The 24,746-nt window shown below is 42.3% G+C and overlaps 1 protein-coding gene across 1 annotated transcript in view; it reads right to left on the bottom strand.

Moving 5' to 3' along the window:
* Positions 1-24,384, bottom strand: part of Btaf1 (B-TFIID TATA-box binding protein associated factor 1) — an 87,943-nt gene extending 63,559 nt beyond the window's left edge. Inside the window, exons 1-5 of the mRNA XM_070021189.1 lie at positions 24,091-24,384; positions 16,053-16,176; positions 7,369-7,483; positions 3,215-3,361; positions 2,490-2,653 (exon numbers count right to left, since the gene is read on the bottom strand). Coding sequence (XP_069877290.1) covers positions 2,490-2,653; positions 3,215-3,361; positions 7,369-7,483; positions 16,053-16,176; positions 24,091-24,104 — 564 coding nt within the window. The 5' untranslated portion in view covers positions 24,105-24,384. The remainder of the gene's footprint in view (positions 1-2,489; positions 2,654-3,214; positions 3,362-7,368; positions 7,484-16,052; positions 16,177-24,090) is intronic.
* Positions 24,385-24,746: the final 362 nt, after the last annotated feature.

Raw genomic sequence — 24,746 nt, 5'->3', positions numbered from 1 at the left:
AAAGACAAGGAAATAACAAGATAGGCAGGGACTTTTTTAAAATTAATTTTATTTTAGTTGGTCGTGGGGCCTGAACTCTGGGTCTGGGCGCTGTCCCTCAGCTCTTTAGTTCAAGGTTAGTGCTTTACCACTTGAGCCACCGCACTACTTCCAACTTTTTCTGCTTATGTGGTGTTGAGGTATGGAACCCAGGGCCTCATGCATCCAAGGCAAGCACTCTACTACTGAACCACCTTCCCAGGCCAGCACGGACTTTTTAAAAATAGAATTTTATTGTTATTAAGGTGTTATCAGGTAATGAGTGTGTTTCTTTTTTGGAAAAAAAGAACACAACTGGACCCCAAAAAAAAAAAAAAAAAAGAATATGGTACCGGGCACTGGTGGCTCACACCTGTAAGCCTAGCTACTCAGGAGGCTGAGATCAGAGGATCACAATTCAAAGCCAACCCAGGCAGGAAAGTCTGTGAGACTCTTATCTCCAATAAACCACTAGAAAACGAGAAGTAGCACTGTGGCTCAAGTGTTCACCTTGAGCTGAAGAGTGCAGAGACAGCACTCAAGCCAGCACCCAAGCTGAGTTCAAGCCCCATTATCCACCTATTTCTTTTGCTTTCCTCTAGTTTCCCCTCCCATCTCTGCCAGTAAGTTACATAGTTCATTTTCCACATAAGGTATACTGAATACCAGGATTGCATTGGTTTACCTCCTTCCTTTTCAAAGCAGGGATTCTTAACAAAGCCCTACAAGGATATTAGGGGTGCATAGTGGAGGGGAAAGAGAATAATTGCATATGAAGAGAGAATTAGAGCTGAAAAAAGAAAAATCTGGGATAGGATTGTGGCTTTCTCAGTAACACATAAACAGAAAAAAGCCAGAAGTGGCGCTGTGGCTCAAGTGGTAGAGCGCTAGCCTTGAGCTAAAGAGCTGAGGGACAGCGCCCAGGCCCAGAGTTCAGGCCCCACAACTGGACCCCCCCCCCCAAAAAAAAAAAAAGAATATGGTACCGGGCACTGGTGGCTCACACCTGTAAGCCTAGCTACTCAGGAGGCTGAGATCAGAGGATCACAATTCAAAGCCAACCCAGGCAGGAAAGTCTGTGAGACTCTTATCTCCAATAAACCACTAGAAAACAAGAAGTAGCACTGTGGCTCAAGTGTTCTCCTTGAGCTGAAGAGTGCAGAGACAGCACTCAAGCCAGCACCCACCAAGCCGAGTTCAAGCCCCATTCAAGTCCACAAAAAAAAAAAAAAAAAAAAAAAAAGAATATGGTTAAGCAAGGCATGAGTAGTGCACACCTGTAATCCCAACACTAGTGAGGCAGAAACAGGAGGATCATGAGATTACCTTGAGGTACATAAAAGAGGGAGGAAAAATGGGAGAGGATGTAACTATAAATACTCTGTATATACTGACATGAAGGTCAACATGGCATGAAGGGAATCATAAAGTTGCACTTCTATAAAAAAAACTTCAGGATAAAAACATTTAAGAGTTGCTTATGGTTATGAAAAATTTGTGCCCCTCCATAAATTACCAAGGAATTTTCTTTCTCATAATACTTTTTACTATTATTTTCATGATTTGGAAAAGTATTTTTTGAACATGTTTCTTAATTAGAAGATTAAATCATAAATCTAAAGATTTCCACTATTATATCTGACTATGATAGCTACTACTTTTATTCTTCTAAAAAATTACTTTTTATCTTCAATAAATTTAATTAATTAATAAGCAAGCAAGCAATTCAAGCAGTTAGTGTCATCAGTGGCTCCTTAAAGGTTTACTCTAGCTTTTATCTAACAATCTGTTATCTAGGAATTAGACTGAATTTGTTACTTTAGAAGCTGTCCCAAAATCCGTAAATATAGTAAATTACAGTGACACTAAACAACAATGAGTAGTTTATTTTAGCATTAAAAAAAAAAAAAAAGCCAGGAACCCAAGGCTCAAGCCTGTAATCCCAGCTGAAGTCAAGTGGCCCAGATCTGAGGATAGAGGTTTGGGCAGGGACGTCTTGAGCCTCTTATCTCAATTAAGCACCAAAACAAACAAACAAACAATAACAACAACAAAACAAACCAGAAGTAGAACTTGACTGAACTAGACTTGAACAACAACAAAAGGGACAGTGCTCTCAAGCTCAGAGTTTAAGACCTAGGACTGGCACCAAAAAAAAAAGAAAAAAAAGAGCTGACAATGTTGGCTTATACCAGTAATCCTTACTACTCAGGAAGCTGAGATTTAAAGACTGTAGTTCAAAGCCACTCTGGGCAGGAAAGTTTATGAGACTCTAATCTCCAATTAACTGCCCCAAAGCCAGAAATGGAGCTGTGGCTCAAGCGGTAGAGCACCAGCCTTGAGCACAAAAGTTCAAAGACAGTTCACAGGTCCTGAGTTCAAGCTCCAGAACATGTACTAATATAAAAAAAGCTACTACATAAACAAAACTAAACACTTTGTACAATCTAATACCCAAATGTTTTACCTACAGGTTGTTTGTTTACAAGGGCTGCTGAAGTTGGGGTATAATCCAAATCTTCATCATTAAAGAGCTCTTCAGTACTCATTCCAATGGCTTCTCCCATATTGAGACCAAGTTTCTTCTGTAATAGTTTTCGTTGACGTGCTATCCTTTCTTTATGATCCACTTCACCTTTAAAGAGAAAAGAAACATACTGCTTCCAAATCAATTAAGAAATTTTCTCCATTAAAATAAAAATTTTAAAAACTAAGTCAACACCAATGGCTCACACCTATAATTCTAGCTACTCAGGAGACTGAGATCTCAGAATTGCAGTTGGGAGCCATTCAAAGCAGAAAAATTGTGAGACTCTCATCTCCAATTAATAAAAAGCTGAAGTGGAGCTGTGGTTCAAGTGGTAAAGTAACAGCCCTGAGCTAACAGAACTAGGTGCTGGTGGCTCTCATCTGTAATCCTAGCTACCCAGGAGGCTGAAATCTGAGAATCACAGTTAGAAGCCAGCCTCCTCAGAAAAGTTCCCAGGAGACTTATCTCTAACTAAACCACTCAGAAAAAGCTGAAGGCATAGCTTGAGGCACTGTGCGTCAAGTGATAATAGTAATAGCCTTGAGCACAAAGAGGCTCAGGGACAGCGCCTAGGCCCTGAGTTCCAGTCCCAGGACTGACATTAAATAGTATACCAAGTGATATAATCACAAATTTCAGACTTTTCTCTACAGGATTATTACATACCTGATTTTTCATCTTGGACTTCAAATTCTGCACCAGCAGATCCCAAAAGCGATGCACCATGTTGTAACAATCTACATATATCAAATCTGTCAAAATTTAACCGATCTGTAGTAGATGAATCTTCCATAGAACTTTCTGAAGTAGATTCTAGAAGTTAATTTTAAAATATTAATTTGACCATGTAGTCAAAGTGTAGAATGAAAGAAAATAACATCAATACTTGTGTATGAGGGCTAATATCTTAAGAAAAAACAACAAAAATAGAAAATCTATTATTTATGATCAATTCTTAGTTATCTATGAACTATAAAATTGAAACATTCCCTTTAGAGCATCAGAATGTTAAGTGGGTTTATGTATATAACTGTTTCCAACTATGAAAACATAATGTTGCATGGAGAAATGCTATCCTTATGTTGAAATGTATATTAAATACCAGGCTGTCACCATTTATTAGCAGCATGAGTTTTCCATGGTGCTCAAGTGAGAGACAAGAATATACACAGAAAAGCCAGGTGCCAGTGTCTCACGCCTGTAACCCTAGCTACTCAGGAAACTGAGATCTGAGGATGGAGGTTCAAAGCCAGCTGGGGCAGGAAAGTCCAATTAACTACCAGCAAACAGGAAGTGGTGCTGTGGCTCAAAGTGGTAGAGCACTAGCCTTGTGCTGAAGAACTGAGGGACAGCACCCAGGCCAGAGTTTAAGTGCCATGACCAACAAAAAGAGAAAAAGAAAAAAGAATATACATAGAAATTATTCATGAGGGCTGGGAAGTTGGCTCAGTGGTAGAGCGCTTGCCTTGCATGCCTGAGGCCCTGGGTTCGATTCCTCAGTACCACATAAGCAAAAAGAAAAAAGCCGGAAGTGGCGCTGTGGCTCAAGTGGTAGAGCACTAGCCTTGAGCTGAAGAGCTGAGGGACAGTGCTCAGGCCCAGAGTTCAGGCCCCACAACTGGACCAAAAAAAAAAAAAAAGAAATTATTCATGAATATATGTAATATGCATAAGAAATACTCATGAATAATAAGCATCATCCCTGTCTATATGAGTATCTTGGATACAAAACAACTTCCCCTTTAGCTCAGCACCTGTGATCATGCCTGTGATCCTAGCTATTTATGAGGTTTAGAGCTGAGAATTACTATTTGAAGCCAGATCCAGCAGAAAAGTCCATGAGACTCTCATCTCTAACCATCAAAAAGCCAGAAGTGGAGCTGTGGCTTAAATAGAACAGTAGCCGTAGCATAAAAAAGCTCAGGAACAACACCCAGGCCATATTTTTTTTTTTGGGGGGGGGGGTCCGGTCGTGGGGCCTGAACTCTGGGCCTGAGTGCTGTCCCTCAGCTCTTCAGCTCAAGGCTAGGGCTCTACCACTTGAGCCACAGTGCCACTTCCAGCTTTTTTCTTTTTGCTTATGTGGTGCTGAGGAATCGAACCCAGGGCCTCAGGCATGCAAGGCAAGTGCTCTACCACTGAGCCACCTTCCCAGCCCCACAGGCCATAATTTTTAGCCGTAGCACCAGCACCAAAAACTAACAAAAAAGAATTACCCATTAACATGATTCAATTCCCATACTTAAAGCAAATTATATATTCCCTTGAAACCTGAAAATCTAGGCTATACATGTTAAAATACAATGTAATTTTTCACTAAGGTAATAGTTTATTTAGCTAGTATTTGCATGTAATTAATCTGCAAACTAGGTATAACCCTAAATTTAAGATTAAGGGAACTCATGAATATTTCACATTTTCCAGCAACCTTACTATAAATTTCAATGCTCATGTAAGAAGTCATTTAGGAAGAATCTGAGTAATACATAAATGCTAAAATAAGTAGGGATATTGAGCCATAAAAGGTTCTTTTCTAAAACAAGTGTAATCCCTCTTGGCTATACATTTCATCTGACAAGAAAAGCCATAACAGTAACTCAAAATATTAAGTGGCAACAAAAAGAGCCAAAACTTGAAGCAAGCGGGCTGGGAAGTTGGCTCAGTGGTAGAGCGCTTGCCTTGCATGCCTGAGGCCCTGGGTTCGATTCCCCAGCACCCCATAAGCAAAAAGAAAAAAGCCAGAAGTGGCGCTGTGGCTCAAGTGGTAGAGCTCTAGCCTTGAGCTGAAGAGCTGAGGGACAGCTCTCAGGCCCAGAGTTCAGGCCCCACAACTGGACCCCCCCCCCAAAAAAAAAAAAACTTGAAACAAGCTAAAGTCTATGCTAACCCTATGGTAATTAAAAATTAATGTGGCCAGGCACTGGTGGGTCATGCCTGTCATGCCTATAATCCTAGCTACTCACGAGGCTGGAAGCCAACCCAAGCAAGTCTGTGAGATTCTTATCTTCAATTAACTACTAAAAGAGATAGAAATTGAGCTGTGGCTCAAAGTGGTAGAGCACTAGACTTGAGCACAAAAGCTCAGGGGCAGTGCCCAGGCCAAGTTCAAGCCCCAGAACTGACAAAAACAAAACAAAACACCAGAATCTGGTTGCAATATATTAAATTTCCACTTAGGGAACACTTATTTTATGTTATGAAATGAAGTACTCCCCAATTCTAGAATCTAAAATACAGCTAATTAAGATCTTTAGTTGGGCATGATGGATCATGCCTGTTAATTCCAGCTACTTAGAAAGTAAAGTATTGTACTTCAGTTCAAGGCCAATATGAACAAAAAGTTAGGTTGACCCTGCAACCCTATCTCAAAGAACAAGCCATGAGTAGTGTTCCATGCCTGTTATCTAGCTAATTAGGAGGCATAGGTAAAGGATGAAAGTCAGAAGCTGGTCTAGGTAAAAAGTAAACCTCTGTATGAAAAGGAATTAAAGCTAAAAGAGCTAGAGGCATGAGTATCTGCCTAACAAGCATAAAGCCCTAAGTTTAAACCACAGTACAGTTCTGGGGGTTTTTTTTGTTTGTTTTGTTTTTTTTTGGGTCCGATCATGGGGCCTGAACTTTAGGCCTGGGTGCTGTCCCTCAGCTCTTCAGCTCAAGGCTAGCGTTCTACCACTTGAGCCACAGTGTCACTTCCGGCTTTTTTCTTTTTGCTTATGTGGTGCTGAGAAATCGAACCCAGGGCCTTGAGCATGCAAGGCAAGCGCTCGACCACTGAGCCACCTTCCCAGCCCGTGGTTTTTTTTTTTTTTTTTTTTGGTGTTGTTTTGTTTTTTTTTGGGGGGGGTGGGGGAGGCCTTTACTGGAAGGGGGTGTTTGGAGTGAACCCAGGGCCTGGGCACTGTGTCTGACTTCTCTCTGTTCAAGGCTAGCACTCTACCACTTGAGCCACAGTTTCACTTCTAGTTTTCTTTTTTTTTTTGTCGGCCGTGGGGCTTGAACTCTGGGCCTGAGCGCTGTCCCTCAGCTCTTCAGCTCAAGGCGAGCGCTCTACCACTTGAGCTACTGCGCCACTTCCGGTTTTCTGGTAGTTTATTGGAGATAGGAGTCTCACGGTCTTTCCTGCCCGTGCTGGCTTTGAATCGTGATCCTCAGATCTCAGCCTCCTGAGTAGCTAGGATTACAGGCATGAGCCACCAGCGCCCGGCTCACTTCCAGTTTTCTGATGGTTAATTAGAGATAAGATCCTCATGGACTTTCCTGCCATGGCTGGCTTGGAACCACAATCCTCAGATCTCAGCCTCCTGAGTAGCTAGGATTACAGGAGTGAGCTACTGGCACCTGGCTAAAGAATTTTTTAAAGAATACACATTAAGGGCTGGGAAGTTGGCTCAGTGGTAGAGCGCTTGCCTTGCATGCCTGGGGCCCTGGGTTCGATTCCTCAGCACCACATAAGCAAAAAGAAAAAAGCCGGAAGTGGTGCTGTGGCTCAAGTGGTAGGGCACTAGCCTTGAGCTGAAGAGCTGAGGGATAGCACCCAGGCCCAGAGTTCAGGCCCCACAACCGGACCCAAAAACAAAAAAAAAAAAAAAAAAAAAAGAATACACATTAACAGCATTTTGTTCATCATTAAGAAGTATTTTTTAAGACCAGTGGTTAAAATTACCTTGTACTTTATTGCTAACAAGTTTATACTAAAATCATGAAAATTAAAAATATAGTTAAATATTACTAAAAAATACTTAAATATAATTATTATTGTTAATCCTATGATTCAACTGAATAGGATTTTACTTCAAACTACTTTTTCTACTTAAAAGCACCTTGTTTGGTTCTTGGCACTGGATTCCATTCAGGCACATTTTTCACTATAGCTTCAACAGCTTGTCCTGCAGCAATCCGAGTATCCCAATTTGCACTTCTCAAATAAATCAATACCTTAAAATAATTAGAAAATAAAATTATATATATGAAAAGTTTGCTAAAGGAAGCCAAAACAGGAAAATGTAAATTTATCTAATAGTTTATAATTTGGCAACCCACCAAATACATGTAAAATACCTTAGCATTTATAAAATACATGTATAAAATTTGATTATCTAATGGAAGTATCTACCATCTTAACCATAAGAAACTTCTAACAAAATATTTAAGTGCATTTTTACAATAATAGCTATTTGTTTTTGTTTTTTGTTGTTTTTTTTTTGGGTCCGGTCATGGGCCTGAACTCTGGGCCTGGGCACTGTCCCTCAGCTCTTCAGCTCAAGGCTAGCACTCTACCATTTGAGCCACAGAGCCACTTCCGGCTTTTTTCTTTTTGCTTATGTGGTGCTGAGGAATTGAACCCAGGGCCTCATGCATGCAAGGCAAGCGCTCTACCACTGAGCCACCTTCCCAGCCCCAATAATAGCTATTTTTACAGTCAGTCAACAAAACTATTTTAATATGCTAAAAGTGCATATTTAATTAATCATACCCATTACTTTATGCAGTGTTACAAAACAAAAAAACTAAAACACCCCAATCTTTAAAACCTACAAAAAATAATAAAACAATTTAGCAAGGATATATGGCATGAAAGTAATATACAAATTATTTCTATTTATTAAATGAAGTTAAGAAAACAATTCTACCTGGGTACTGGTTACTAATGTCTGTAATCCTAGCTACTCAGGTGGCTGAGATCTGAGGACCATAGCTCAAAGCCAGCCAGGGCAGGAAAGTCCGTGAGACTCTTGTCTTCAGTTAACCACCAGAAAACGAGAAGTGGAACTGTGGCTCAAAGTGATGGAGTGATACCCTTAAGCAAAAAAGCTCATGCCCCGAGTCCAAAAGTCCATAACCATCACCTCCCAAAAAAAGTATAGAAAGAATCCTATCTGCAAAATCATAAAGTAAAAATATTTTAGAACAAACTTAACAACACTGCTGAGCCAAGAGCATGCCTACAATCTTAACTATTCAGGAGGCTGAGAGAGATGAGGATCATAATTCAAAACTAGTCCAGGCAGCAAAGTCTTTGAGACCCTTATCTTCAATTAACCACCAAAAAAGACAGAAGTGGAGCTCTGTCCAGTGATAAATCATGGTAGCCCTGACCAAAAAAACTCAGGGATAGCACCTAGGCTGAGTTCAAGCCCCAAGACCAGCACAAAACAACCTGTTGAAAGCCAGGTGCCAATGGTGCACTCCTGCAATCCTAGCTATTCAGTTAAGTCCATGAGACTCTTTTCTCCAATGAACTGCAAAAAAAGATAGAAGTAGGACCATGTCTCCAGTGGTAGAACAGCAGCCTTGAGTGAAAAAGCTAAGGGAAGTGTCCAGGCCCTTGGTTCAAGACCTAGTGCTAGCACACACAAAAAAGTAACATTGTAAACACACTAAATTTCAAAACTTACTACATGCAATAGAAATCAAGACAGTGTGGTACTGGCAGACTGACAAAACATAGATCCAGAAGGACAGACTTAAAAGTCCAGAAGTAATCTTCAAAAAAGTTTTACAATCACAAGGTTAACAAGGATGTTAGGACAAACTCAGTGAGAAAATAATATTCTTTCAACAAATGGGGCTAGGAAAACTAGACAGCCATGTATGTAGAAAAGAATGTTGACACCTACTTCACACCAAAATTAACTAAAAAGATGCACCAGAGATCTAAAACTAAAACTATGAAACTCTTAGGAAGAAAAAAAAATAAGAACAAATCTTTTTGTCCTTAGGTCAGGCAGTAATTTCTTAGTTATGACACAGGAAGCACAAATAATTTTTAAGTGATTATGACTTATATTATGTGCTTCATAAGATACTGTTGTGGTATGAAAATTAAAGATATATTTGATTTAGGTACTTAGGCCATGTAGAAATTAGAATTCTCTACTTATCAATAATGGATGATTTTGTAACTTTGTTTTTTTTTTACTCTTTTTTTTTTTTTTGGGGGGGGGGGTCCGTCGTGGGGCCTGAACTCTGGGCCTGGGCGCTGTCCCTCAGCTCTTCAGCTCAAGGCTAGCTCTACCACTTGAGCCACAGCGCCACTCTGGCTTTTTTCTTTTTTGCTTATGTGGTGCTGAGGAATCGAACCCAGAGCCTCAGGTATGCAAGGCAAGCGCTCTACCACCAAGCCATCTTCCCAGCCCCTGTAACTTTGTTTTTGTGGTTGTAAAATTGACTGTACTCCGCTTCTGCTACTAACTAAATGTGTCACTCCCATCTTTTGTTCTACTCCCCAAGCTTCTGGTCAACAGTCCCTAAGCAGAAATTATAAACCCTTCTGGAGAGTGACCATTGGCCAAAATGGACAAAGAGCCCAACTGAGCAGGCTTAAGTTCTTTCCCTCATGACCTTCTAGTCAAGAATGCTTAAAAGCTGATGCTGGGAAGGTGGCTCAGTGGTAGAGTGCTTGCCTTGCATGCATGAGGCACTGGGTTCGATTCCTCAGCACCACATAAGCAGAAAAACCTGAAAGTGGCGCTTTGACTCAAGTGGTAGGGCGCTAGCCTTGAGCTGAAGAGCTGAGGGACAGTGCTCAGGCCCAGAGTTCAGGCCCCATGACCGACAAAAAAAAAAAAAAGCTGATGCAGGCTGGCACTCAAAGCTGTGCCCTAAGATCACGACCTTGGGCATGGTCCTGATGCGTCAGTGCTTTGATCTTTTGCTCAAATAAAATTCTGTTTAAACCACACTCGTGAGTGATTTTTGGGTCCTACTGTCTATTGATTCCTGGATAATACAAAAACACCTTTTAAAAAAATGAAAGAAGCCAGACACCAGTGGCTCACGCCTGCAATCCTAGCTACTGAGGAGGCTGAGATCTGAGGATTGCAATTCAAAGCCAGCCCTGGCGGGAAAGTCCATGAGACTCTTATCTCCAATTTACTACCAGAAAACTGGAAGTGGCACTATGGCTGAAGTGGTAAAGTGCGTGCCTCAAGCTGAAGAGCTCAGGGACAGCACCCAAGCCCAGAGTTCAATGCCCTCCCCATATCCAAAAAAAGAAAAATTACCCATAGAAAAAGAAAAAGTGCAATATCATATACTGAGTAAGAGGTTGTATAAAGAACATATATATAAAGTTTTAGCTAGCCAGGCTAGGCAAATCTGTAATCCTAGCTACTTCGGAGGCATGCAGGAAGAACATGAATTCAAGGCCAGCTTGGGCAAAGTCAAGAACACCCTGTACAAAAATACAAACCAAGCAATGGTGGTTCACTTCTGTAATCCTAGCTATTTATAAGGAACACAGTTTGAGGGCAGCCAGGACATAAATTTGAGGCCCCATCCCAATCAATCGCTGAATGAGAGGTGATACTTGCCTGTCATCCTCACTACCTGGGAAGCATAAATAGAGACATCATGATCCAGGCTGGCCTGGGCACACAGGAGACCTTATAGAAAAAATAATAAAGCAGAAAAGCCTAAGGGTACAGCTCAATTGGTAGAGCACTTGCCTAACAAGCTATAGGCCCTAAACTCAACCCTCAGTGACACACAAAAAAACAAGGGCTAACAGCACGAATCAAGTAGTTGTTTGTTTCAACAACAACAACAAAAACCAAGCTTCTTACACCTCATTAGAAAAAGGCAAGTAAATAAGCCAACCTAAAAATGAGCCAGTCAGGCACTGGTGGCTCATACTTGTAATCCTAGCTATTCAGGAAGCTGAAATCTGAGGAGCATGGTTCAAAGCCTAGGCAGGAACATCTGTGAAACTCATATCTCCAATCAACCAAAAAAAAAAAGTGCACTGTGGCTCAAGTGGTAGACCACTAGCCTTGAGCTGAAGAGCTGAGGGACAGCACCCAGGCCCAGAGTTCAAGCTCCACAACGGACAAACAAAAAAAGCCAGCCAGGCACTGGTGGCTCATGCCTGTAATCCTAGCTACTCAGAAGGCTGAAACCTGAGGATCACAGTTCAAAGCTAGCCAGGAGGGGAGGGGGGAGGAAGTGGAGGGTAGTTGTAAGGAAGGTGTCTCAGTGGTAGAGTGCTTGCCTTGCATGCATGAGGCCCTGGGTTCAATTTCTCAGCACCACATAAGCAGAAAAAGCCAGAAGTGGCAGTGTGGCTCAAGTGGTAGAGCTCTAGCCTTGAGCTGAAGAGCTGAGGGACAGCGCCCAGGCCCAGAGTTCAGGCCCCACAACTGACCAAAAAAAAAAAGCTAGCCCGGGCAGGAAAGTCTGTTAGTCTCTCATCAACAATTAACCACCAGAAAACTGGAAGTGGAACTGTGGCTCAAAGTAGTAGAGCATTAGCCTTGAGTGAAAAAGGACAGCGCCTAGGCCCTGAGTTCAAGCCCCACAACCAAAAAAATATAATTAAAAATGGATTTTTCTTCTTTTAATAGGCATAAAATATTATCATTTCAAGTTGTCAAAGACAGTCTTTAAGTATCAAAGAGGTTAATATCCATTTACAGTTTGTTTTCTTTTGTCTTATTTTTACTATCAACAATCCATTCATACCTGAGTGTCAGTGACCCTTACTTGTAATCCTAGCTACTGAACAGGCTAGATTTGATCTATTATGGGATTTGAACTCAGAGCCTACCCATATCTGTTTGGTTGTTTTTTGGTTTTGTTTTGTTTTTACCTACCAGGCACTCTACCACAAAAGACACATCTCTAGTCAGGCCTTTGGCTGGTTATTTTGGAGATTAAGTCTCAATGACTTTTCTGCCTTTTCTGGTTTTGAATCATGATCTTCCAGATCTCAGTCTCCTGAGTAGCTAAGCTAGGTGTGAGTCACTCAGCTTGCAACATGTTTTTAATAGATAAAAGTAGAAACAACATAAATGTCTATCAACCAATGAAGGAACTAGAAGCAGTATACTATATATGTATTATATGAGCACATTAGTGTGAAATATATTTGGCAATAAAAAGAAATGAAGTGACTGATGACATTATCACATTATAGTATTTTAAGTAAAAGAAATCAATTATGAGAACTCATATGTGATTCATTTTATATAACATTTTCAGAATGGGAAAATCTACACACAAGTTAGTTTAATAGCTGTCCATAATTGGGTATGAGAGGGAGTAACTGCTAATAGATACGAGGTTTCTTCTTGTGATGAAATGTTTTAAAATTAAGATCGTGGCCCAGTGCCAATGGCTCATGCCTGTAATTCTAGCTACTAAGGAAGCCAAGATCTGAGGATGTTGGTTAAAGGCCAGACCGGGCAGAAAAATCCATGAGACTCTTTTTTTTTTTTTGGGTCCGGTTGTAGGGCCTGAACTCTGGGCCTGGGCACTGTTCCTCAGCTCTTCAGCTCAAGACTAGCGCTCTACCACTTGAGCCACAGTGCTCCTTCCGGCTTTTTTCTTTTTGCTTATGTGGTGCTGAGGAACTGAACCCAGGGCCTCATGCATTGCAAGGCAAGTGCTCTACCTCTGAGCCACCTTCCCAGCCCTCCATGAGACTCTTATCTCCAATTAATCACCAAAAAAAGCCAAAAGTGAGATGTGGCTCAAATAGTAGAGTGCCAACCTTGAATGAAAAAGAGAAAAGAAAGTATCCAGAAACTGACTTCAAGCTCCAGAACTAGAACAAAAGAAGGAAAAAAAAAGATTGGGGTCATAGCTATTGTACACAATGACCAAGTGCCACTAAATTGTACATCTGTGGTATGTAAATTACATTTCATAAACCTGTTTAAACACAAAACTAAAGGACAAAAGGAAAATACTGAGAAAAGAAAAAGGGAGGGGCTGGGAAGGTGGCTCGGTGATAGAGTGCTTGCCTTGCATGCATAAGGCCCTGGGTTTGATTCCTCAGCACCACATAAGCAGAAAAAGCCAGAAGTGGCCCTCTGGCTCAAAGTGGTAGAGGGCTAGCCTTGAGCTGAAGAGCTGAGGGACAGCACCCAAGCCCACACTTCAGGCCCCAGAACAGACCAAAAAGAAAGAAAGAAAGAAGGAAGGAAGGAAGGAAGGAAGGAAGGAAGGAAGGAAGGAAGGAAGGAAGGAAGGAAGGAAGGAAGGAAGGGAAAGAAAGAAAAGAAAGAAAGAAAGAAAGAAAGAAAGAAAGAAAGAAAGAAAGAAAGAAAGAAAGAAAGAAAGAAAGAAGAAAAAGGGAAGCAAGAGGATCTCAGCTGAAACTTTTTTTTTTTTTCCGGTTGTGAACTCTGGGACTGGGTACTGTCCCTAAACTCTTCAGCTCAAGGCAAGCACTCTACCACTTGAGCCACAGCACTACTTCCAGTTTTCTGGTGGTTAATTGGAGATAAGAGTCTCACACTTTCCTGCCCAGGCTGGCTTTGAAGCATGATCCTCAGATCTCAGCCTCTTGAGTAGCTAAGATCACAGGCGTGAGCCACCAGCGCCTGGCTAGCAGAAACTTTCTTTTGAAATTATTTGATATTAATCAACACACTGAATTCTAGCCTTGAAAAGCTAGAAATTTTTTCTCAGTTCCTCACAGACTTAATCTTACTTATGATTTCCACTTTCAAGTTTCTCAGTCCTGCATTCCTTCCCTTGGGAGAGGACTCTGCCTCTTCCTCCTCACCTTACAGATTGAACATAATGTATAACAAAACCACCTTTTTGGATCTAGAAGGTAGAGCTTGTAAAGGTATCAAATCAGTCTTGTAGGTTGCACCTTGGTTAGAAAGCTAGAAAGGGAATCTGTTGGAAAGTCACTATTAAGACCTTATGGTACTAAGCATATAGTTGAGATTTTTGTATGTTGGAAAAAACCCTTTGGAATTCCTACTCCAACACATCAGGAAGGACAAATGAAAATGAAAGGAGGGTTAAGACTAAATGAGATAGGCACCTTGAGGCTTCCAGTGCTTGGGCAAAGATACTGATCACCCATCTTATCCTTTGTCTGCCTTCTACCACACCTTTCCTTATACCAAAGTACTCTTGCTGTATTTTGCATGGAATTGACAAATTATTGCTATATAGATATACAAGCCCACCAGATTTGGAAAAATACTACCATTATATATAGAACATGGACTAGGACTATGAAAACAACCCACCAATGAGAAAGCTTCTACTTCAATATGAAGATATATATATATATATATAACATATATAGTATATGTAATGTATATTATATACATATATAATATATACATATATAATCTATAATAATATACATATATATAATATACATAATAATACATATAATATATATATATATATATACATATATATAATATGTAGTGCTTGAACTCAGGATCTGGGCGCTGTTCCTAAGCTACTTTAGCTCTCTCCCACTTTGAGCCACAGCTCCACTTCCAGTTTTCTGGTAGTTAAATGGAATTAAAGAGTCTCATAAAGAAAAAAAGCCGGAAGTGGCACTGTGGCTCAAGTGGTAGAGTGCTAGCCTTAAGCTGAAGAGCTGAGGGACAGCGCTCAGGCCCGTAGTTCAGGCCACACGACCGGACCCAAAAACAAACAAACAAACAAAAAAGTCTCACAGACTTTCCTGCCCAGACTAGCTCTGAACTGTGATCTTCATATCTCAGCCTATTGAGTAGCTAGAATTGCAGGTGTGAGCTACCAGTGCCTGGCTGACAAGAAATTTCTTATATATTCCAATTACTACCCATTTGAAAACTATAAACTATAATTATTATCTATTCAGAACAAGTTAGATTACTAACAAACCAGATGAACAACTTGGTTCATTACCAAATTGGGTCAATTCAAATGTGTGACATAAGCAAAGGTTCTATATCGTTAAATTCCTTAAGCAATATTAATTGATTTAAAGTTTAAAAAAAAAAAAAAACAGCCAGGTACCCTCAGCCATGCTTATAATCCTAGCTCCTCAGCTTCAGATTTGAGAATCAAGGGAATTTGAGAACCAAAGCCAGCCTGGGGAGACAAATCCAAGAGTTTCTTATCTCCAATTAATCAACAAAAAGACAGAACTGGAGATTCATGACACCTGGGTGTCAGTGGCTCACACCTGTAATCAGGAGGTTGAGATCTGAGGATCATGGTTCAAAGCCAACCCAGGCAGGAAAATCTGTGAGACTCATATCCAAATAACAACCAGAAAACCAGAAGTGACGGTGTGACTCAAAGTGGTAGAGCACTAGCCTCGAGCAAACAGCTCAGGGGCAGTGCCCAGGCCCTGAGTTCAAGCCCCATGATGGAACGAAAAAAAAAAAAAAAAAAACAGAAGTGGTAAAATTCTCAAAACTACTTGGAAAATTCTCAAATTACTATTAAGAATTGTTATTTAAGGGGCTAGGAAGGTGGCTCAGTGGTAGAGTGCTTGCCTTGCATACATGAGACCCTGGGTTCGATTCCTCAGCACCACATAAGCAAAAAGAAAAAAGCCGAAGTGGTGCTGTGGCTCTAGCCTTGAGCTGAAGAGCTGAGGGGCGGCGCCCAGGCCCAGAGGTCAGGCCCCAGGACCAGACCCTCCCTCCCCCCCAAAAAAAAGAATTGTTATTTAAGATGGACTTCTACCTTTGTTCTTCTGTTCCCAATCCATAGATGAGACTACAATTATACTAAGAAAAAAATGAATTCTTACTTTAGATAAGAGATTATTTAGTTCATGAGGATGAAGCTTCACCACTTCTCCAAGTTGTTGTGCAGCAGCTTTTCTTGTGACTGGAGTAGTGCCAGTATCCAGTAAGATAAAAAGACGATCAAGCCTATAATAACAAAAACAAAACCATTAATCTGAACTATTTCCTCATAAGTTTGAGTTAGTAAATAGGTTAAGTCCCTAGGAATAAAGACCTAGACTGCAGGAGATGCCTAATCATTGTTCTCAAAAAAGAAACAGATAGGTCAGGGAACAAGAACATAAGAATAAGTAAAGGGAGCCGGGCGCTGGTGGCTCACGCCTGTAATCCTAGCTACTCAGGAGGCTGAGATCTGAGGATCGCGGTTCAAAGCCAGCCCGGGCAGGAGAGACCGTGAGACTCCTATCTCCAATAAAACCACCAGAAAACCGGAAGTGGCGCTGTAGCTCAAGTGGTAGAGCGCTTGCCTTGAGCTGAAGAGCTAAGGGACAATGCCCAGGCCCAGAGTTCAAGCCCCACGACCGACAAAAAAAAAAAAAAAAAAAAAAAAAAGAGTAAGTAAAGGGAGAGTTTATTTTGGGAAATAGCTTGGTTGTTCAGGGGACACTTAAGGGTATAAGCTAGTGCCCTCTTGTGGAGAAAAAGCCAGAAGGAGAGCTGTGGTTCAAGTGGTAGAACACTATTAACCTTGAGCACAAAATCTCAGGGACAGAGCCCAGGCCCTGAGTTCAAGCTCCAGGACTGGCATATATAACAAAATAAAATAAGTACAGCAATGGGAGGGAGGGAATGAGAGGGATAGAGTGAATAGCTAGCACTAAGAAAAAGGAAAGAAATGTACATACCACCTGATATAGAAGAAATAGCTGTATTGTCAATGCTCACAGAATTCACAAACTTTATAGACCATGATGACAATTTGTCTCATGAAGGTTAGAATGTTTGTGATTTTAACTAAGTATCACTATCTCACAATACTGTGAAATTTGTGAAATTTATGTAATCACTTAATCACAATAAATTTATGTAATCACTTAATCACAACTGAGGGCCTGGTACCTCAGCTCTTCAGCATAAGGCTAGCACTTTACCACTTGAGCCACAGCACCACTTCCAGCTTTTTCTGCTTATGTGGTGCTGAGGAATTGAACCAAGGGCCTCTTGCGTGTGAGGCAAGCACTCTACCACTGAGACACCTTCCCAGCCCCAATGGTAACTTTTTAAAATCAATTTACATGGTGAATTTTGTTATATATTACCACAATGAAAAACAAAAACAGGGCTCAGTGACATGTGCAAGGCCCTGGATTTGATCCTCAAAACTTAGAACAAAAAAGGCTTCATACAAATACTGAGAAAAAGAAATAAACAATAACAATAACTAAAACAAAAAGCAAAGCAACAAGAATTTACCAGGATAAGAACTGGTAAGGTGGCTCAGTGGAAGAATGCTTGCCTTGCATGCATGAGGCTCTGGGTTCGATTCTTCAGCACCACATAAGCAGAAAAACCTGGAAGTGACGCTATGGCTCAAGTTGTGGAGCACTAGCCTTAAGCTGAAGAGCTGAGGGACAGCGCCCAGGCCCAGAATGCAAGCCCCATGACCAACAAAGAAAAGAAAAAAAAACAAAGAAATTACCAGGTTGAAAAGTTTCTACAATGTCTTCTTTATTTTTCCTGGCATTTTACAATGTTTTAAAGAATGGAATATTTGATAAAATGTAATTTTCACTAATACTTCCTGCCAACCATTACTGGAATGTCACCAATAGAAAGTGAGGAGTAGGCCTAGTACACCTGTACTGTCCTATATAGGTAATTAGCATTAACATTTTTCTGTCATTAGGAAGGATCCTCTGAACTTTCCTCATATCAAGAAACTTATTTTCTTAGAAGAGGATCACAAAGGCACAATGTGTGTGCATCTGATCATACAAAATAATATTCATTGAAATGAACTCCAGAAAATGGAAAGGAGGTTTTTTTCTTTTTTGTTGTTGTTGTTGTTGGAAGCTTGAACTCTGGGCCTGGGTGCTGTTCTGAGCTTTTTTTTTTTCCTGCTCAAGGCTAGTTCTCTACCACTTTGACCTTGTCTCAAAAAACCAAAGGGCTAGGGATATAGCTGTGATAAGTGTTTGACTAGCACTGGGAAGGCCTGGGTTTGTTCCTTGGCACTACAACAGAGAGAAATCAAATCTAAACTTAGAGGCTCTCACTGAAAAACATGAAATATTCTACTATGCATTGATTACAATCAGATCATGAGTCATTAAAGCAAGCAGCAAAATCATTAATTATTTTTAATGTGAAGGCTAGGGGTTTGGCTTAGTGATATAATGCTAGACTAGTACACATTGAGAGCCCTGAGTTCCAACTCCAGAATTGGGGGACACAGTGGATATAGTATTAGCTGGATATAGTAACACAGTCTCCAGTCTAACTCTCCTAACTGCGCTATTTCAGTTCGGCTCCAGTGGCACAGTCCCATGGTGTCACCTAAGGGAGCCGAAGGCAGGATCTCTTGAGATAAGGGGTTAGATGGATGAAAGTGGCCACAGCATTAAGACTCTGTTTCCAAAAAGGAAAAAGAGAAGAAAAAAAACAAGTTTTTCCTAGGAGCCAGGCACTCTGCTAGGAACAGAAAGATCAGACATATTTTTCCCTCACACCATTTATGTTAATCAAGCAAGGGAGAGATAAATAGACAATTACTATGCATAAGTATTCCAACTGATAGTATATTGTTACAAGAAGCACAAGTGGAAATAAAACCTGAGAAGGCTTCCTGAACAAAGTAACATAGGTTTAGATTTAAAACAAAACAAAGCAACCCCCCCCCAAAAAAACCAAAAACCCCAAAAAGATTAAATTAGGCAGACTTTGCTAGGCACTGGTGGCTCATGCTTATAATCCTAGCTACCCAGGAGGTAGAGATCTGAGGATCGTGGGTCAAAGCTAGCCCAAGTAGGAAAACCAGTGACTCTTAATCAGCCAATTAACCACCAAAAAATTCTGAGTTCAAGTCCCAGGACTGGCACGCGTGCGCGTGTGCACGTGCACACACACTCACACAATTAAGCAGACTTGAAGCATGGAAGGAAGTGTCTCTATCTCAAAGTGGAAAGAGAGGGAAACAAAAGTGGGAAGAGAACACATGTGAAGGCAACGAGGAAGGAAAGAAAGAGGACAGAAAGTTTAAAGAACAAGTTGAGGCAAAAAGCAAATCCACAAAGGATCTGATAAGCTATTGGAGAATTTGGACATACCCTAAGTGGGGAAGCAGGGAGGGGGGTCGGGAATGTCAGCTATGTGGGACAAGTATGCTATCCTCAGCCCATCTGCCTACACTGATAATTCTGCACAGTCCACAAATGATGTACTATCCAAATGATGGCTGGCAGAAAAAAAAAAAAAGTTCAAAAGCAACAGAAAATTAACATATTTTAAGCAGAAAAAATAACAGTTAAAATTTGGGTATTAGCATGGCTAATATGGCTGAAATGAAGGATAAATTGGGAGTGAGACACCAGGAGGAAAAAGCAGATGAACAACCTTTTTCTTTTGGTGTTGGTTCTGGGGCTTGAATTCAGGGCCTGTGCATTGTCCCTGAGCTTTTGAGTTCAAGGATACCACTCTACCTACCACCTGAGCCACAGCTCCACTTCGTTTGTTTGGTTTTTTTTTTTTAATGTGTGAATGGAGCCAGTCACTGGTGGCTCCTGCCACCAGTAATCCTAGCTGCCTGTAATCCTAGCTACTCAGGAGGCTGAGATCTGTGGATCATGGTTTAAAGCTTGTCCACAGGAAAGTCTGGAGACTCTTTTCTCCAATTACCCACCAGAAAACCAGGAGTGACTCAAATTGGTAGAGTGCTAGCCTTGAGCAAGAGCTCAAGGACAGTGCCTAGGACCTGAGTTTATGCCCCATGACCTGCTGAGGAAAAAGTCTCATGGACTTTCCTGCCCAGACTGGCTTCAAACCTTGATCTTCAGATCTCGGCCTCCTAAGTAGCTAGGAATTCATTCCAGGAATGAGCCATTAATGCCTGGCTCCAAGGCTACTTCTGTTTCCGTTATCTTGGACTACAGATGATAGAAGCATGGAAGACTATCAAAATTGGTATAGAAAGAAAAAAGAGGGGCTAGGAATGTGGCTTAGTGCTTGCCTAGCATGTATGAAGCCCAGGGTTTGATTCCATAGTTCCACATAAACAGAAACAGCCAGGAGTGGTACTGTGGCTCAAGTGATATAGTGCTAGCCTTGAGCTGTAAAAGCAGCTCAGGCATAGTGCCCAGGCCCTGAGTTCAAGTCCCTGGACTGGTAATGGCAAGAAAGGAGGGAGGGAAGGAGGGAAGGAGGGAGGAAGGTGGGGGGCAATGTGCTTAAAGAATAGCTTGAAACAATGATTTGCTGTCCAATGTGAACTCATAAATTAAAATAACTGTCAGTATCCTCAAAATCTTGGAGGGAAAGTGAATTAAGAAAAACAAAATCTGGGGCTGGGAAGATGGCTCAGTGATGGAGCACTTGCCTTGCATGCCTGAGGCCCTGGGTTCGATTCCTCAGCACCACATAAGCAAAATGAAAAAAGCCAGAAGTGGCGCTGTGGCTCAAGTAGTAGAGCTCTAGCCTTGAGCTGAAGAGCTGAGGGACAGCGCCCAGGCCCAGAGTTCAGGCCCCACAACCGGACCCCCCCCCAAAAAAAAAAAGAAAAACAAAATCTATGGGGCTGGGAAGTTGGCTCAGTGGTAGAGCACTTGCCCTGCAAGCCTGAGGCCCTGGGTTCAATTCCTCAGTACCACATAAGCAAAAAGAAAAAAGCCAGAAGTGGCACTGTGACTCAAGTGGTAGAGCACTAGCCTTGAGATGAAGAGCTGAGGGACAGTGCTCAGGCCCAGAGTTCAGGCCCCACGACCGGACCAAAAAAAAGAAAGAAAGAAAGAAAAGAAAAACAAAATCTAGAGGCAGGCAATGGTGGCTCACGCCTGTAATCCTAGCTACTCAGGAGGGTTAGATCTGAGGATAGCAGTTTGAAGGTAGTCCAGGGAATAAAGTTTGTGAGATTCTATCTCCAATTAACCACTAGAAAACTGGAAGCGGAGCTGTGGCTTAAGGTGGTAGAGTGCTAGCCTTAAGAGAAAAAGTTCAGGGACAGTGCCCAAGCCCTGAGTTCAAGCCTTATGACTAACAACAACAAAAATATCTACAGAAAAAAAGAGCACTACTGTTTTTTGGGTGTGGGGGGATTCTTTATGAAATGCAGTCATTCAATTCAGAAATCAGATGTCCTACTGCCTGCAATCTTAGCTTCTTAGGAGGCTGAGATCTGAGGATCACGGTTCAAAGCAAGCAAGGGCAGAAAAGTCTGTAAGACTCTAAATGTATTTCCAATATAAACTACTTAGTAATAGCCAGCCAGAAGTGTTGCTGTGGCTCAAGTGGTACAGTGCTAGCTTTAAGCACAAAGAAGCTCAGGGACAGAGTTCAGGCCCTGAGTTCAAGCTCTAGGCCAGGCAAAAAAAAAAAAAAAAAAAAAAGAAAAAAAAAAAAGGAACTAACTAGATGTCCTATTTGGATTAGTTAACCAAAGCAGGTAAGACTTTTTAGATACTATAATTTTGGGGCTGGGAAGGTGGCTCAGTGGTAGAGCGCTTGCTTTGCATGCTTGAGGCCCTGGGTTCGATTCCCCAGCACCACATAAGCAAAAAGAAAAAAGCCGGAAGTGGTGCTGTGGCTCAGGTGGTAGAGCGCTAGCCTTGAGCTGAAGAGCTGAAGGACAGCGCCCAGGCCCAGAGTTCAGGCCCACTACCAGACCCAAAAAAAAAACCAGTCTATAGATACTATAATTTTGTCTATACAAAGCTACATACAAACTAGGGACCGGTGGCCCATGCCTATAATTCTAGCTACTTAAGATACTGATATTGGGAAGAAGGTAGTTAGTTCAAAGCCAGGCCAAGCAGAAAAACCTGAAACTCCATCTCCAAAATAACCACCAAAAGTAAGACTAGAAATATGGTACAAGAGATGGAGAACCAGGGCTGGGAAGGTGGCTCAGTGGTAGAGCGCATGCCTTGCATGCCAGAGACCCTGGGTTCGATTCCTCAGCACCACATAAGCAAAAAGAAAAAAGCCGGAAGTGGCGCTGTGGCTCAAGTGGTAGAGCGCTAGCCTTGAGCTGAAGAGCTGAGGGACAGTGCCCAGACCCCATGACCGGACCCAAAAACAAACAAACAAACAAAAAACAAAACAAGAGATGGAGAACCAACTGAATAAGTAAGCCCAGCAAGAGCTGGTCCTGAATTCAAACCTCAGTATTAGCCTCTAGAAAACTATACCCAACATTTTGAAGTAACAGCCTGCTCTAAAAAAAAATTCTCGGGCTGGGAATGTGGCTTAGTGGTAGAGTGCTTGCCTAGCATACATGAAGCCCTGGGTTTAATTCCTAGTACAACATAATCAGAAAAAGCCAGAAGTGGTGCTGTGGCTCAAGCTAGCCTGGAGCACAAAGAGGCTCAGTGACAGTGCCCAGGCCCTGAGTTCAAGCCCCAGGACTGGCAAAAAAAAAAAAAAAAAAAAAAGGTTCCCATTCCCTTATACATTATAACTCAGTAGAAACAAATTTCATGCTAAACTTATGTATCAATGTATTTATGATATATAAATATGCAGAAACTTAATATACCTCTTGGATTTTCTTAAACTAATTTTCTGTGTTCTGAAATAATTTCCTCACATTGAATGGATTAACCTAGCTATTAAATAAAAATTAGATGTCCTGGGGCTGGGAAGGTGGCTCAGTGGTAGAGCCTTGCATGCATGAGGCCCTGGGTTCGATTCCTTAGCACCACATAAGCAAAAAGAAAAAAGCCAGAAGTGGTGCTGTGGCTCAAGTGGTAGAGCGCTAGCCTTGAGCTGAAGAGCTGAGGGACAGCGCCCAGGTCCAGAGTTCAGGCCCCATGACCGGACCAAAAAAAAAAATTAGATGTCCTATACTACCGGTACCTAGCAACTCCCTTCAATCCAACTCCCATGAGCTCTCCCACACCATTTCATCAGTTATCTAGGGAATCTGTGAGAGATAGGTTATTCTTTCCTTTGCAAAACAGATAAAACTTCACATAATGTATTCAAGGTATATGTTCAATTTAAGAAAAATGATACTACTTATTTTCATTACTTTCTCCTCCAGTCTATGTGTGATGAGGACCCAACGCTCCTTAAAAGTTAGTTCATCAATCTAAAGAACTTGGTGAATTTTAATGAGTACAATCACCAGGGACTGCCCCCTACTTATATTGGACCACCAAAATACACCTCTCAAAAGTTCTCAACCTCTCTATCATATCAGAGAAAAATAAAATAAAACTTTCCTTCTGGAGCTACACAACGAAATGTCTCGTTGGTATTTCTCTTATTTTCTTAAAGATGTCCCACGGAAGGACAAGATCTGAAAAATAATTTCAAGACCCGTGATAGAAAGACAGAGCAAACACAGTCACCTGTTTAAGATCTCAACAGGGAAGAGGGAAGGAACATTTTACTGCTAAATAGAAAAAGAGTTAAGCCAACTAACTGCCTTTAGGAAGAACATACCCCTAAAGTTGTACATTAAACGTGAGCACCATCGCGATGGACTCGTGAGATAACCATGATCCCAATCTCCCCATCTTCCGACAGTTATTGTCAGGTTGTTGGACCACGAAATGGAGGTTGGGGAATCAAGACTGAGGATCCTGAATCGCCTAGCACTGAAAAGAGGGAAGAGAAACCAGAGACGAGACACACCGCCAAGAGAAAGAAAGGAACCGCCCTCGCGTGCCCAGGTGCCTATTTCGCAGGAAAACGACGTTCTCGAGCGCACCGGCACGGAGTAACCCCGTCCACCCCGGCCGAGGGGCGAACTCCAAACTCCGGGCAACAAGACGCCGGAATCCAGCCAGCGACCATGAGCACGGCTCCTCTCCGGCAGCGGCGCGGGGAGGAGACCGTGCCTCGCCCTACCCCTCTCCTCCTCCGCTCCTCACCAGTCAGACCCACCTGGAGACCGCCATGGCCCGGCGCCGGCGGTTCGCAACTCCGCGCGAGCGACGACGCGCCGCGCCGCCGAGGCGCTAGTTTCCACAGAGCGCAGGGGAGCGGCGCAGGCCCAAGCCAGGCAGCTGAGGGGAACTGCCGGGGCGGCGCGGGGCGTGCTGGCCCGAACCCTCGGGCATCTGCTCAGCCGTCTACCCGAACTCGTCCCCTCCGTGGTTCGGGGAGCCAAAGGGTCCGAGACCGAGGCGCCGGCGGCAGCACTCAGACCCGCACGACTTCAAACCGGGTGCCCCCAACCCCGCTCTTTGCTGACGCAGGCGTCGACACGCCGGGCTGAGCGTCAGCGCGCCGGAAGTGACGTCAGCGCGCCGCGCGCGGGACTGCGCATAGCCAGCGAGGGAGAAGAGTTGAGGCGGTCGCGTGGGCCTGGCCACCTGGGTTCCGGGAAAAAGAGTTGTTTGTGCTGGTGTGGAAAGGGGTTCATCTAACTGGTCTCTCCTCTTAGAACGAAGCAGACCAGTGACATGGGGATCCCACCCATTTTCTTCAGAAGGAAACAGAATTGGCCAAAGCTCAAGCCTTGACCTCGCATTCCTTTCCATTCTGTCCTGAGCCTCCTCTCCAGGCGGCTTCTAGACAAGTAAACAGGAGATTTAGGG

This window comes from Dipodomys merriami, unplaced genomic scaffold, assembly GCF_024711535.1.
Source record: "Dipodomys merriami isolate MVZ:Mamm:240054 unplaced genomic scaffold, mDipMer1.0.p SCAF_14, whole genome shotgun sequence".
Classification (NCBI taxonomy): Eukaryota; Metazoa; Chordata; class Mammalia; order Rodentia; family Heteromyidae; genus Dipodomys; species Dipodomys merriami.
This window is presented reverse-complemented; position numbering and strand designations above follow the sequence as displayed.